This window comes from Sceloporus undulatus, chromosome 9 (assembly GCF_019175285.1).
Source record: "Sceloporus undulatus isolate JIND9_A2432 ecotype Alabama chromosome 9, SceUnd_v1.1, whole genome shotgun sequence".
Taxonomy (NCBI): Eukaryota; Metazoa; Chordata; class Lepidosauria; order Squamata; family Phrynosomatidae; genus Sceloporus; species Sceloporus undulatus.
This window is the reverse complement of record NC_056530.1, coordinates 13,286,758-13,300,082: the sequence shown is the minus strand read 5'-3', so window position 1 is coordinate 13,300,082 and position 13,325 is coordinate 13,286,758. Positions and strand designations below refer to the sequence as shown.

Genomic DNA, 13,325 nt, shown 5'->3' with positions numbered 1-13,325 from the left:
AATGTCCCCCATGGGCCATACCCTGCAAAAATAATAAAAGCCCAAGTGGAACTAATATTCAGTATTATACGTTTTCCTGCATAACCGTGGGCTCCCTGACGGTTTTGAAAAGCCTGCGAGAAGGAAAGGGCAGCCGTGGAGATTATTGGCACTTCGCAGTGTCTTTCCAAGGATAATTCTGTGCAAAAATATACATAAGTGTTTTCTTCATTCTTTGGGACAGAAAACAGGTTCACTGCACACAAAAAAGTATGTTTTTCCCCCCCAAAGAAAAAAATCATGTGGATTAATCTGCAGAGAAATCCCTCCAAATGCTTTGCAAGGTCCCTATATTCCTGGAGCAAGGGCAGGGAAAATGCAGCCTTCGTGTCCAAAGCTTCCCCAAACAGTTTTTTGCAGGTTTTTTGGGCTATGCGGCCATGTTCTAGAAGAGTGTATTTCTGACGTTTTGCCCGCATCTGTGGCTGGCATCTTCAGAGAAGCCACAGATGCTGGCGAAACGTCAGGAATAAACTGTTCTAGAACATGGCCACATAGCCCAAAAAACCCATACAGATTTATGGATGGTGGCCATGAAAGCCTTCAACTTCCCCGAATAAGTGAAAATATCCAATCCTCTTAAAATCCCCTGGACATCCCTGCTTTCTTGCAACTACTTTATTTTGCCCCTCCAAAATGGGGATAGGAAGTTATGCAGCCATTTCTGGTTGCTAGTTTGCTTATGGCGACTCCATGAATATCATTAGGCTTTGCTTTGGGACACCTGTCCCATACTGTCGGTCCCATCAGTTGTTACCTTCTTCTCCTTTCCTCAGCCTTCCATGAGATGTGTAAGGATGAATATGTCATGTTGATGACTTGGAAGAAAGCGGCTGCTGGGGAGACTGTATACAACAAATGCCCGTCCAATGCCACAGGTAAGCGACTGTTTGTGGGTAGTGCATCTGCATTTTCCTGGCTCTGGAATGGAGGCTTGACAACTATAGAGAAAAACAAGGAAAGGGAGGGAGGTACTGTGAGAGACAGATGGAGAGAGAAAATACAGATGCCCCATGGGATCTGTATGCCAACACAGGTTGCCCACTGAAAGCTGAAGGCCCTGTGGCTTTTACAGGCTACGTCTGCACCAGCTGCTTTGGTTCTGGTTGACTGCATTGTCTCTCTCCGGTTTGCACTGCATGACAATGGGCTCCTGCAGTCTGAAAAACAGAATGGTCCTCTTGGTTGGGCGCTCTGTGGCATTCCTTTAGTGCTGGTTTGCTTGGATTAATATTAAATGATTTTGCATTTCCACCTAGGGATAGCCCAGCCTTTCCCCAGTTTGGCCAGAACCCTGTTGGTCACTTATACAGGCATAACGTTACATATCCATTAATGTTCTTTGAGCACAAGGCTATTCAGTAGGGATGCAATTCTTCCCTTGGTTTCTTCTTGAGGAAAGCAGTGAGTGATTTTAGCAATTTTCTTCCCACTGTGAGAAAGTTTTCGGAACATAAGGTTTTCAAAGACTGATTGCAACTCAGTGCAAAATTTGCAAGTGGTGGTTTTGCACCGGAGACAGCATTTTCGGTGCAGAAAATAACATTTCTCCACAGAGAAATATTGTTTTCAGCTTAAAAATATGATTTTGTGTAGAGAAAACGCTGCTTCCGGTGCAAAACAACCACCTGTGAATTTTGCGCAGAATAAGTGCCAAGCTATGAAAAATTCTCATTAGTCCAGGATTTTTCTCGTCTGGGTTTCTCGACACTCAAAGAACATATTTTTCAATGATGTGTCAAATATTTTTGAATATTCTTTCCATCCTGGTATTGGGTACCTCCATCTACAATGAATCCCTAACCAACAATCCCAGCTTCGCTCCTGGAGCAGATTGTCAAGCCAACCATTTAGTGGCTGGGGAGGCACTAATGGTTGGCATGGATGGCATGGAAGGCCAGGCAGTGGTTATTCTGTTTCAACAACTGTCCACAGGAAGAAAAAGACATTCTTATGGACCTGCTTGGCTCTTCTTGAATATGGGGAAGGTGGGGGAGGATGCTGAAAAACAACTGGCCACTGCTTGACCACCCCTCTCTCCTCCAGCCACTAAATGACCGCATGGTGATCCAACAACAAATTCAAAGGTTGGGAATATATGACAGAAGGAAGCAGAGCTGAGCCTGTGGAAGCTGTACACTCCATCAGTGCAATATGGGATCTCAGCCTTTCTCTTCCTTTTAAATAAAATCTGGTTGCACTTGCATAGAAAAAAAAAACCCTCTTCCCAATCTTATTCTTTAAATTTGCACAGTGCCATGTCTTTTGCAAATCTCCCACAGCGATGTCTTTGGCAACGTTCTCTCTGCTCTCTCGCTCTCCTCCTCTCCTTACTTTGAAGATTTTTGTGCAGAGTTGCAAATTTAGCAGCGTCGACAGGGGCACACATCTGGCTGCTTGCTAGTGTGGCACATTATATTTCCTTAAAAGAAGGAACAATCCCAGGTTGGAAGAATAGATCATTTGCTATGGGAGGGGGGAGAAAGCCCACGTGTGAAGAGAATACGGCGTCCCAGGCCTGTAAACAATGCTTCACAAAGGGAACCAAAGCTGTTCCCTTATACAAGATTAATAAGACTGGTAGCAGGAACTTGGTCAATCTGTGCTTTCTTCCACTGAGAATGCCTCTGACAGCATACCCTCCAACGCATCACAGATGAAAACTGGGACAAGCATGGATGTACAACTTTAGAGTCGGGCAAAGATGGCAAAAGTTATTAATGCGGAAAAGCACACAAACAAAGATTACGTTGGAGCAGTTTGCTGTTGCCTGAGCTGACTGTAAGGGGTAGAATTTGGTCCCCTTCTCTCTTCTTCCCTCCTGTTGTGTTAACTGAATGCCAGCTATTTTTGGCTTTTGAACTCAGTTTTCAGCAATTGCTGTAAGTTGAGGACAAAGGGGGAAAGTGGTGGAAGGACAGAGAAACTGAGACATTTTAAAAAGTGAGATGACATTGATGAGGACTGTCTCTAGCACATCAGGATGGTTAATGCTTAGCCATCCAGCATCTGTAAACTGCCTATTTCAGATGCTAGTTCTGAAGTCCTTCTGCAACAATTTTCTAAGCACTCTTTTTTTGCCTCTTTCTTCCCAGGTTCTGCCAGCCGCCAGTGCCTGCTCAACTCCAACGGTGTGGCTTACTGGGGTGCGCCCAGCTTTGCACGCTGCGTATCCCATGAGTACCGATACTTACATCTTTCAGTAGGTGCAAACTCTAGCAGGCAAACTGCCTATCACACTCTCTTCCTTTTCTAGGGCCCCTATATCGACCCATTGAGGGCCAGATGGTCAATGGTGCAATTGGGCCCTACTAGTCAGTTGACATTCTCTTCTTTCCCAGTCATTTCCCATACCTCCCGAGTCCAGTGCTGAAATATAAATCCTCCCTAATGTGGTTGCAATCCTACATCATGTGGGTGGATTGTCATGCTCTGCTTGCACAGTTCCACTTTCCCGGAAGATAGGTTCCAAGAACTGGAGCCCCTTGCCATGGCCAGTTTGCAGCTACAGAAAGGGATTTGAAGTCTAGGAGGTGAGGTTAGCATTAATCTCCCTACTGCAGGATTGCATCTAGGACAAGGAACTGCCATGGCCACTACGCACCATTGCAATACATTGTGGGTGTTTGAAAGCTACCTTGGTGGGTGGATATTGGCCAGCCAGGTAGTGAATGCCTTCTTCCAATACTAAAAAAATCAAATAAAGAAATGCATACCCAGTGGTATGCCACATAGAGGTTTCGGCCCCATGGTAATCTGAAAGGTTCACTGGCACATGATCATTGTCCATCCATAGCCGCCATTTTTTCTTTCCCTCTTTCTGTCCCAATCCTAGCTCCGGGAGCATCTCGCCAAGGGGCAGCGCATGCTGGCGGGCGAGGGAATGTCTCAGGTGGTCCGTAGCCTGCTGGAGCTCATCGCCCGCAAAACCTACTACAGCGGGGACCTGCTTTTCTCGGTGGAAATCCTACGCAATGTCACTGACACTTACAAGAGAGCTACCTACATCCCTTCCGCGGATGATGTGCAGGTAACATGCCAAATTTCTGAAGGTGCAGGAGGTCTTTCCTTGGCTTGTGGGGTTAGAAAGCTGTGATATATGAAGCCATTTCTTTGTGTTACAATATGACAGGGAAAAGCAGCAAGGAGAACTCTTGCATGTGGTTTGGGATCTTCTAGGCAAAATCCAAATTTGTCCTTGAAGAATGCCAGTTTCTGAGACCTGTTCAAATCGTGCAAATTAAGCAAGTTTGCATAGATCTCCTAATTTTGCAGAAATTGTTCTGCCATCTCTGAGAAGGTTCAAAGAGATGCACAGAAGTTTTGCAATTAAACCTTGTTTTTCATAAATTGGAAGCCCTATTTAGGTGCTACTACTGTCTTGACTGGGACACAAAAGGCTGGAGAACAGCCCCTTGCTACCTATCCCAAACCAGATGTGCATAACCCACCATTGCTGTTGCCATGTGCTTTCACCACCATGTGGTGACCTATTATCTTGGCCACGGTTGTTCAGAGGTTTGTCACCATTGCCTTCCTCTAAGGCTGAGAGAATGGGACTTTCCAAAGGTCATCCGGTGGGTTTCCTTGGCACAGCAGGGACTCTGTCTCATGAAGTCGCAACTCCATACAGAAACCACTATATGATGCTAGCTCTCTAACCTAATGCTATATACACACAAATCATTATCAGAATTCTGGCCAAAGTTTCAATTATTAGTAATATTTCTCAGGACAGTCTTTTCACATCCCTAATTTTCAGAGACAGATCAATGTAGTTTCCCAATATGCACACTCAGCTTTTTCTCTCCCCACCTCCAGCGATTCTTCCAGGTTGTCAGTTACATGGTGGACGCAGAAAACAGAGACAAGTGGGAAGATGCTCAGCAGGTGAGCTGACATGCACTGGGGGCATGGTATAGTGTCTGGAACCCCAAGCCTATGTTCAAACCTTGTTCCTTCATTGTACTGCACAGGTCTTGCCTGGTTCTGTCCTCCTCATGAAAGTGGTTGAAGATTTCATTCATTTGGTGGGAGATGCACTCAAAGCCTTTCAGAGTTCCCTCATTGTCACGGACAACTTAGGTGAGTGGCTGGGATGGAAAAGGATGGGGTTGGGGGAAGGAATACGACAAGGAAAGACCACCATTCTCTCTCTTGTGGAGGGTACCAAGCCATGGAAAGAATATTCTGAGGACCATAGCTTCAGCTCTGTTGGTTAGCCCTAACTAGAATAGACAATAGGTGAGTCAAGACATGGGTCAGTGGTTGAATGGTTCTTCATTTAGCTCAGTGATTGAGACTAAGAATTGCATTTACATGTTCCTCAGAGTGTGTATGTTCTCCAAGCCCCAGAGAAACTAAAATATAGCTATCTGTCTGATGCTTATAAAGCTCTGTCAAGCAAAGTCAAACTTCTCCTTTGAGAAGTAGCCCAAAGATCTCCTCCTTGTTCCCATGGCCAACCGTTCTAACCCCCTTCTGCCCTGTAAGAAGATACCTCAAAGCACTCCCAGCTTTTGTTTAAAAACCTCCAAAGGAGACTCCAAGGCAGCATATTCCACTGTTGAACAGCTCTTACCATCAGGAAGTCCTTCCTAATATTTAGGTGGAAACTCTTTTTCTTGTAGTGTGAATCCAATGCTCCATGTCCTACTCTCTGGAGCAGCAGAAAGCAAGCTTGCTCTGTCTTCAATATGTGGGTGGAGGATGCCTACTGGGAAAGACATGCTTCTTGCTCCATTCTCAATATGACATCCCTTCTACTATTTAGACATGGCTATCATCCCACCCCTTAACCTTCTCTTCTTCAAGCTAAACATACCTTGCTCCCTAAGCTGCTCCTCATTGGACATGGAGGTCATATTGAAGAAGACTAACCCATACATATCTAGTAGTGACCCCTTCCTCCTTCTCCCCTTTTCTCTCCCACTTTTGGCAGTAATCAGCATCCAGAGGGAGCCCGTTTCTGCTGTCTCCAGTGACATCAACTTCCCCATGAAAGGTCGGAGGGGAATGAAAGACTGGGCCCGCCACTCCGAAGACAAGATCTTCATCCCAAAAGAAGTGCTCACCCTCTCCTCTTCTGGTATGTAGTCCCTGGGTGTTGGGATGGCTGGTCATGGATATGGATAGAAGAAGAATTTCTTCCTCTTTGAGAATCTCACTTCCTTTATGCGTCTCTCAGAAGAGTGCTATGAAAACAGCCTATTCTGGGCAGAAAAATAATGTCTCTACAGATAAACATTACAGGGCTCCCCCGGGTTACGAAATTAATTCGTTCCGCGGCGCCATTCGTAACCCGAAAAGCATTCGCAAGCCGAAGCCCCATAGGCGCTAATAGCGAAAGCCGCGATTTGGTGCAAAAAAGCGCCGAAAAGCACCAAAAAAATTTTCGTAACCCGAAATAACCTTCGTAACCCGGAACAGTTTTTTTTAATGGATTTTTTTCGTAACCCGGAAATTTCGTAACGCGGCGCATTCGTATCCCGGGGTACCAGTGTATTTTCTAAGTGGAAAATGATGTTTTCTGTCAAAAAAAACCATGTGAAATTTTTGCACAGTGTCAGATCTGAACTGTAGCATGTTCTGCACAGGAAACAACATTTTTTGTGCAGATGATAACATTTCTGTGGAGGAAAATGATATCGTGCAGAAACACTGGAACCTGTCATCATTGCCTACATCACCACTGGGATTCTGGGTTGCATTTTTGTCTTTAAAAACAAACAAATAAATTGTTTACTCATTTAAAAAAGAGATATCCATAGTAAGTGAATCTGAAAGAAGTGTGGAATGTTTGGGCTTAAACTGCAGTTCTGGTGGCCCAAATAGCAGCCGTGGAAATACAAATCTTAATGATGATGATGATGATGACAATGATGATGATGATTGAACAAGTTCATTTTAAGCCTACATCACTAATAAGGGTCTGTCACTGCTTGTCCAGGGTCTTCTCTGAGCATAGTCTCAGCTAAAATTGTCATTTTTTTCTCTCTTCCCTGCTACAGAAACTGATGAATCGTCTTATTTTGTCATTGGTGCCATCTTGTATCGGACGTTGGGCTTAATCCTGCCTCCCCCGAGGTGAGCGGTTGTGGGAGAGGGCATGTGGGAAGTGGGTGGGAAGCAGCATGCTCAAATGCTCAAGAGTGTGTGCATTGCATGCTTGCATGCCTTAAGGGATGACCAAAAACAGGTTGAGCGTTGGGGTCTCTTCCAACTATAGGATCCTAAGATTGCTTCCACCCATTCTACAAAGTCATGAGTTCAGTTAAGGAAGTGGCAGAGTGTCCCATGGCACCACATTTGAGCAGAAGAACCAACCGTTTTCCCCTTCCATCCACAGAAGTCCCCTCGCAGTCATGTCCAAAGTTCTCACAGTGACGGTGAAGCCACCAACCAAGGCCATGGAGCCCTTGATAACTGTGGAGTTGTCCCATATCATCAATGTAAGTATGGCACAAGTCACTCTTGGCAAAGTTATGCACAAGACGCTTGTGGCAAACATTGCACAGGGAGTGGGACGGACAGGTCTCATCCAGCGTGAAGTTTAGAAGAATGTCCCATCCTTGCTGGTTATTTTATCCTCATCGCCCCTCTAAATATGTTATCTCTCATGTGTTAAAGTAACCTCAGCAGGTTGTGAGTAGAGGTGGAAGCAGCAAAGTAGGATCAGTGGCTGACTTGGAGGCAGAGGGAGACCTATAAAACGAAGGGACCTAGGTCCAAATCCAGTTGGAATCATAAAGATATGTAAGATCTCTTACACATGCAGTTCCGCTTCTTTGGCATGTGAGATGTGTGAGAGAAAGGGTGCATCTAGAAATAATGCAGTTTGACACCACTTTAACTGTCATGGCTCCATCTTACAGAATCCTGGGAGTTGTAGTTTGATGAGGCGGCAGCACTCTTTGGCAGCAAAGGCTAAAGAGCATGCATAACTACAAATCTCAGGATGGTACTAGAGCACTTAAAGTGGTGTCAAACTACAGTGTAGAAACATCCAGGGGGAGAGAGGAAGGAAGAGAGAGCAGTCAGAAAAGAAAAAGCAGCATAGACTGATGTTTGTTCCCTGTGTATTTTGAAATATTTTTTAACAAGGGAAAGATCATATGTTTCCCCCTTAAATAAAAAGGACTGCGGAAGGGGAAAAGAAAATTGTGAGTCAGCCAGCTTTAGTAAACTCAGCATGAAAGGGTTTCCCCCACTAGCAGCTTTTATTAAGGAGTTAATGCAAGAATTCTCTCTTGGCAAAGATGATTATTATCATCAATTATTAGGAGAACATTTCTATCCCACCGTTTGGCACCGCTCTAAGGGCAGCCAACAATAAACATTTTAAAAATACAAGTAGAGTTTTAAAATGTGCTTGAGTGCCTAGGCAGTGATCTGCAAATTGTGCAACGGCTCCTTTCTGTGGATGAAAACAAACCTGTTATAGAGAGAGGCTGAAATCCAGGAGTGGGTGAAGTGTTTGCGGTAATTCTACCCTTCGGTGCCGCATGCAACTAAACACACTTTCTCTTTTCCTGTCCCCAAGGGCACTTCGCATCCACAGTGTGTGACCTGGGAGTACACCAGAGTGTGAGTACATTTCTTCTTACTATGGTGTGGGAGCTATAAGAGAATCCATACAGAGGTTCTCTTCTGCATCTGACTGGGGAAGAGAAAGGGAGCAACTGAACACTTTGAATCCTAGTACAGTCCTCTCTTGCCATATGCTGAGGATCCGTCCTGGACCCCACCGCATAAGGCAAATTTAGCCTATGCCAGAGTCCCATTTAATTGAATGGTGGCGCAATCCTGCATGCCGTGGTGGAAATGCGCCTCTGGCACGTGCACCGTTTTGTTCCTTGCCTCTCACCATCTGCGTAAGCTGGAATCCGTGGTTGGAGAGGGTGTGTATGCCGAGGGCGAACTATATTAATCCTAACTAGATGGGACCTTTTCTGTCCTTTTTATAATTTCATGCTTGGGCAGAGACTATTGAGTATCCTAGGATGGGGGCCACATTCATGTTTGTGTGGTTCTGGAATGGAAGCAATAGAAAGATTTTGGCTTTCCAAAATGGCCCAGCGGCTGTCTTGCCTATAATGGATATCCAGGGATAGCCATGTTGGCCATATAGGAAAGTACAGTATCATCCAAAATCCACAAAACAGTGATACCGTCTGAAATAAGGACAACCATAACATCGTGACCAAATGCAGGGCTAGGACTAACAGCATCGATTCTTTCTTTCTTTCTTTCTTTCTTTCTTTCTTTCTTTCTTTCTTTCTCCTCTATCATGTTTAACACCTGTACCTGATGAAGAAGCTGCTGGGGCTTCGAAAGCGTGCAACGTGTATTATGTGCATTTTGGTAGATCCAATGAAGGTATCACCGTTTTGTGGATTTTGGGTGATACTGTACTTTGTCTAGGATGCAATGTTTATTTCTAGCACTAGGGGCATACATGAATTTAGTGAAGGGCTGGGAATTGTGTAGTTCTTCAGATGTCATAGGACTGCAGGTCCCATCATGCATCACTATTTGCTGTGTTGGCCAAGCTGATGTAAATTGTAGTCCTACAACATCAGGAGGGCAACAAGTCACTCAGCCCTCGTTTAGTGATTCCATGGGTCTGCCATCCACCATGCTTCTTTCTCCAGCTTGGAAGTTGTGTTGGCTTTGTGTAGGCTCATTTTCTTGCTCATCCATAGTTCACACAGCGAGATCTCGGTGAAATCTTTACAAAGCTATTAAGCATCTTCTATGATGCATGACTTCCATACTTCTGCTTTTTCAGCAATAACTGATGCAGTTCATGCTCTGAAGTCTCATGCAAATTAATGGAGCAATGTACTCTCCATTTGCGCTAGAAAAATGCAGGGGGTATTGGGGGCTGAACGTTTGTCATGGCGCTTTCTTAGGAAAAGATTGGCTTTTCATATTGAAGGTCTGTTTTGCAACCTTTGAGACTAGGAATGGAAAGAATACTTAAAAAAAATTTAAAAATGAATTTCATTATCATTAAGAAACCATGATAAGAAGAACCCTAGAGAGATGGGGATCTTCATGGTCCAGAAATTACTTTGCATTGCAAATGGATGTGGTTTATTTTTTGTGCGCTGAAAGTTGTATTTTATGTGCAGAAAACAAATTTCCTGCAATCTCCTCCCCCCGATGTTTGCGGTGCAGAAAATGGAAACATGGAAACCTGTTTACTGTGCAGGGAATCTAGACTACACAACTGATGCAGTTTGATACTGCTTTAATGTCCAAAGCTCAATGCTATGGAATTCTAGAATGTATAGTTTTGTGAGATATTTAGCCTTCTCTGCCAGAGAGCTCTGGTGCCACAGTGAACTACAAATCCCAGGATTCCCTAGGATGGAGCCAGGGCAGCGGTGTCAAACTGCATTCATTCTGCAGTGTGGCAGCAGCCTTAGTGAGGGATTGTACCCCTAGGAAAGAGCACCAGCATTTAGCTGAAGGTTGCCAAAGCAGAAGTGGGCGTTTGCAGAACCGTTGTGCATGCAAATGTACACATTTGGTTTTGCACGGCTGAGAATGCGATTGCAGATGTGGGTCACACATTCGATTTTGCATTCGGGTGCACAGTCTGTCGGCAGAAAGTTGCCCTTCGCTACGAGGGTTGCATAGAATAATCAATGCAGGACTCTGCATGTGAGGATGGCCACCACACAACCTCTTTATAAACTCTCAGCCAGGGTCCTTTCAAGTTTTCTGGCAACGGCGGTCTTGCTGGAAAAGCAAGTGTTAGGGGTACAGTTCAGAGTTACAGCTCCGGTGGGGGAAATGGAAATTTCAGCATCAGAGGAATGGACAGTGCTCTTAAGAGCACTGTCCATTCCTCTGGTGCTGAAATTTCCATTTTCCCAGCCTGTGTTGTATTGCAGCAGGCACACATTTCAACATCAAAAAAGGAGCTCGACAATGTCTCCTCTTCTGGCAATCCTAGCCTGTGCCAAGAGCGAGAGTCTCCCTTAACAAGGACACCCCGCCTCTCACTGTGGGTTAACTTTGTTAATAACAGCTATTGATTAGCAGACGCTTAGAAATTGATGCCTCCTGCCTGCCAGATGTAATTCATTATCAGCTGGCTGGGAAGAGAGGACCGTGGCAGAGGATAAAATAGGGCACATCTTCCTCTGAACGCTTAGGAAGAAAGTCGCTGCAGTGTGCATCGCTTGGTTTTGCACTTGCGGCCTCCCATTTGGCTGCAGAAACTCAGAGGGAGGCAAGCCATCCCCAAGCTGCACTGGTCCTTGGTGCTGTTCTTGTAAAATCAATCAATCAACCAATCAATCAGTCAATCTTTATTTCTAGTCAGTGGACCCAACAATACACTGTACCTTAAAACAATATAAGGAATAAAATTTACATTAAAAGGTACAAATGCATTATATAAATTTAGATTAAAAGAAGACATCACCGCACAAAATTGATTCATTTTAGATCGAAAGTATGTTATCCCTGATCACTGTTCATGTAAAATACGGATGGGGAAAGGGCAGTTTATGGGCCACATGTGGCCCCAATGGTCTAGTTTGTAGATACTGAACCCCCTAGGACCCCTCATTAATTTGGTTTGCCATGACTCCATCCAATGTAATGCTGGGATTTGTAGTTTGTGGTAACACCAGAGCTTTCTGGTGTAGAAAGCTAAGTATCTTACAAAATGACAAATCCAAAATTTCATAGCATTGGGCGGTGGCAGTTAAATCGGTATCAAACTACATTAATTCTGCATGGCAGATGCAGCCTCAGTCAAGTTGATGAATTAATGGGTGATGCTTAAGAGTCTGAGTTAGCTAGGAGCAGCATATGCAAGTGAGTGTAAGCTGTGATGTAAATGTATTACATATCCAATCTGCTTCATTGGGTTCAACTTCTGTTAATAGTATATTAGTTTTGTATTTATCTACCTTTCTCCTCTGGTATTGTTATATAAAGCTTGGATTCAGACACAGTGTCTGTAGCGGTAGCAGTGAATAAAAGAGGGGTGGTGTCTGGTGGAGACATGAGTTGCCCCATATTTCACACAGGTATCTTGAGAGCATCTAGGAGGTCCCCAAAGTTGGTGGCCACAGGAGAAGTCCTTACATTGGTGGCAGAAGTGGGGACAGGGGAAGCCTTTACTCTTGGTGGCAACAATGAGATTTGTGGAAGTCTTGGCATTTGGTGGCAGTGAAGGTTTAAGCAGAATCTCACATCTGGTGGAAAAGCAAAGCAACGGTTTACGTGGAACACCCCCCCCCCCAATATCCTTTAAAGTTTGGACTAAAACATGTAGTGAATCCTTCAGCCTTCTGGCCTTGGAGCCACCAGTGGATCTAGCCATGTGTGACAGGTTAATTTGTACCTACATCTTTTCTACAGGGATCTCACTACTACTTCCACCCTTTTTTCATGAATGACTGGTTGACCTTCGTCAAGTCACATTCCCTCAGACTCTTCTGAACCAAACTTACCAAGAAAAACCCGAATTTCGTTTCTCCTTAGGGTTGCCATAAGCCGGAAATGACCTAAAGGCACACAACGTACATACACAGCCACAAACATTTATCTTACCGGTTCCCTTGAAAGCAGAGGTAGTCTATTTGTGCACCGATAAGCCGACCTCCTCCGTTTCTGAAATCTTGGGGTTCCTTCAAAACCCTTGGCTGGACCTTTCCCTCCCTTTGCACCCACCTTTTCTTTTCTTTTGTTTCAAAGAACTTTCCTATTTGTCCTACCTGTGCCACTAGATTAGAAGGCGTTTGATTTCTCTAACTGCAACCCTTGTCGGCGTGATTGTGAGTTTCAAAGGAACCGGTTAGACACGCTCCTGAAGTTGTCGGCCCCCAAATGATGGATTTGTTCCTGCGTCACGTACCCCTTTAAAAATCCTTTGATCCGGCTACCTGTGTTGCTTGCAATGCAAAGCGAGTACCAGATCGCTTCCGTTCTTTGAAGTGTGGTCTCCCTTCACATCAAAGTAGGGAGGCGAGGAGAGAGATTTCCACATTGGGTGAGCTTACTTGTTGTTGACCAAGGAATGGATCCTGACATGGAGAGAATTCCTACAAAATGTTTAAAAGGGGACAATACTACTCTACTAGGCATTTGTAGCTCCTCCAGCACAGTTCTGTGGTCAATGTCTGTTGGACATTGACCACAGAGTTGCCCTGGAGGACCTAGAGATTCATAAAGAGGTGTCCTTTCAGATAAAAGCATGGTGTTTTTGTTACTGGTGGTTTATCCACATTCACAGGGGTCTTGTGATGATAACACTAGTG

The 13,325-nt window shown here is 44.6% G+C and overlaps 1 protein-coding gene across 1 annotated transcript in view; it reads left to right on the top strand.

Moving 5' to 3' along the window:
- Positions 1-13,325, top strand: part of ADGRB2 (adhesion G protein-coupled receptor B2) — a 124,585-nt gene that overhangs the window by 68,611 nt on the left and 42,649 nt on the right. Inside the window, 9 exon segments of the mRNA XM_042440705.1 lie at positions 816-917; positions 3,135-3,241; positions 3,875-4,069; positions 4,861-4,929; positions 5,016-5,124; positions 5,981-6,127; positions 7,050-7,125; positions 7,388-7,490; positions 8,582-8,625. Of these exon segments, the coding sequence (XP_042296639.1) occupies positions 816-917; positions 3,135-3,241; positions 3,875-4,069; positions 4,861-4,929; positions 5,016-5,124; positions 5,981-6,127; positions 7,050-7,125; positions 7,388-7,490; positions 8,582-8,625 (952 nt within the window).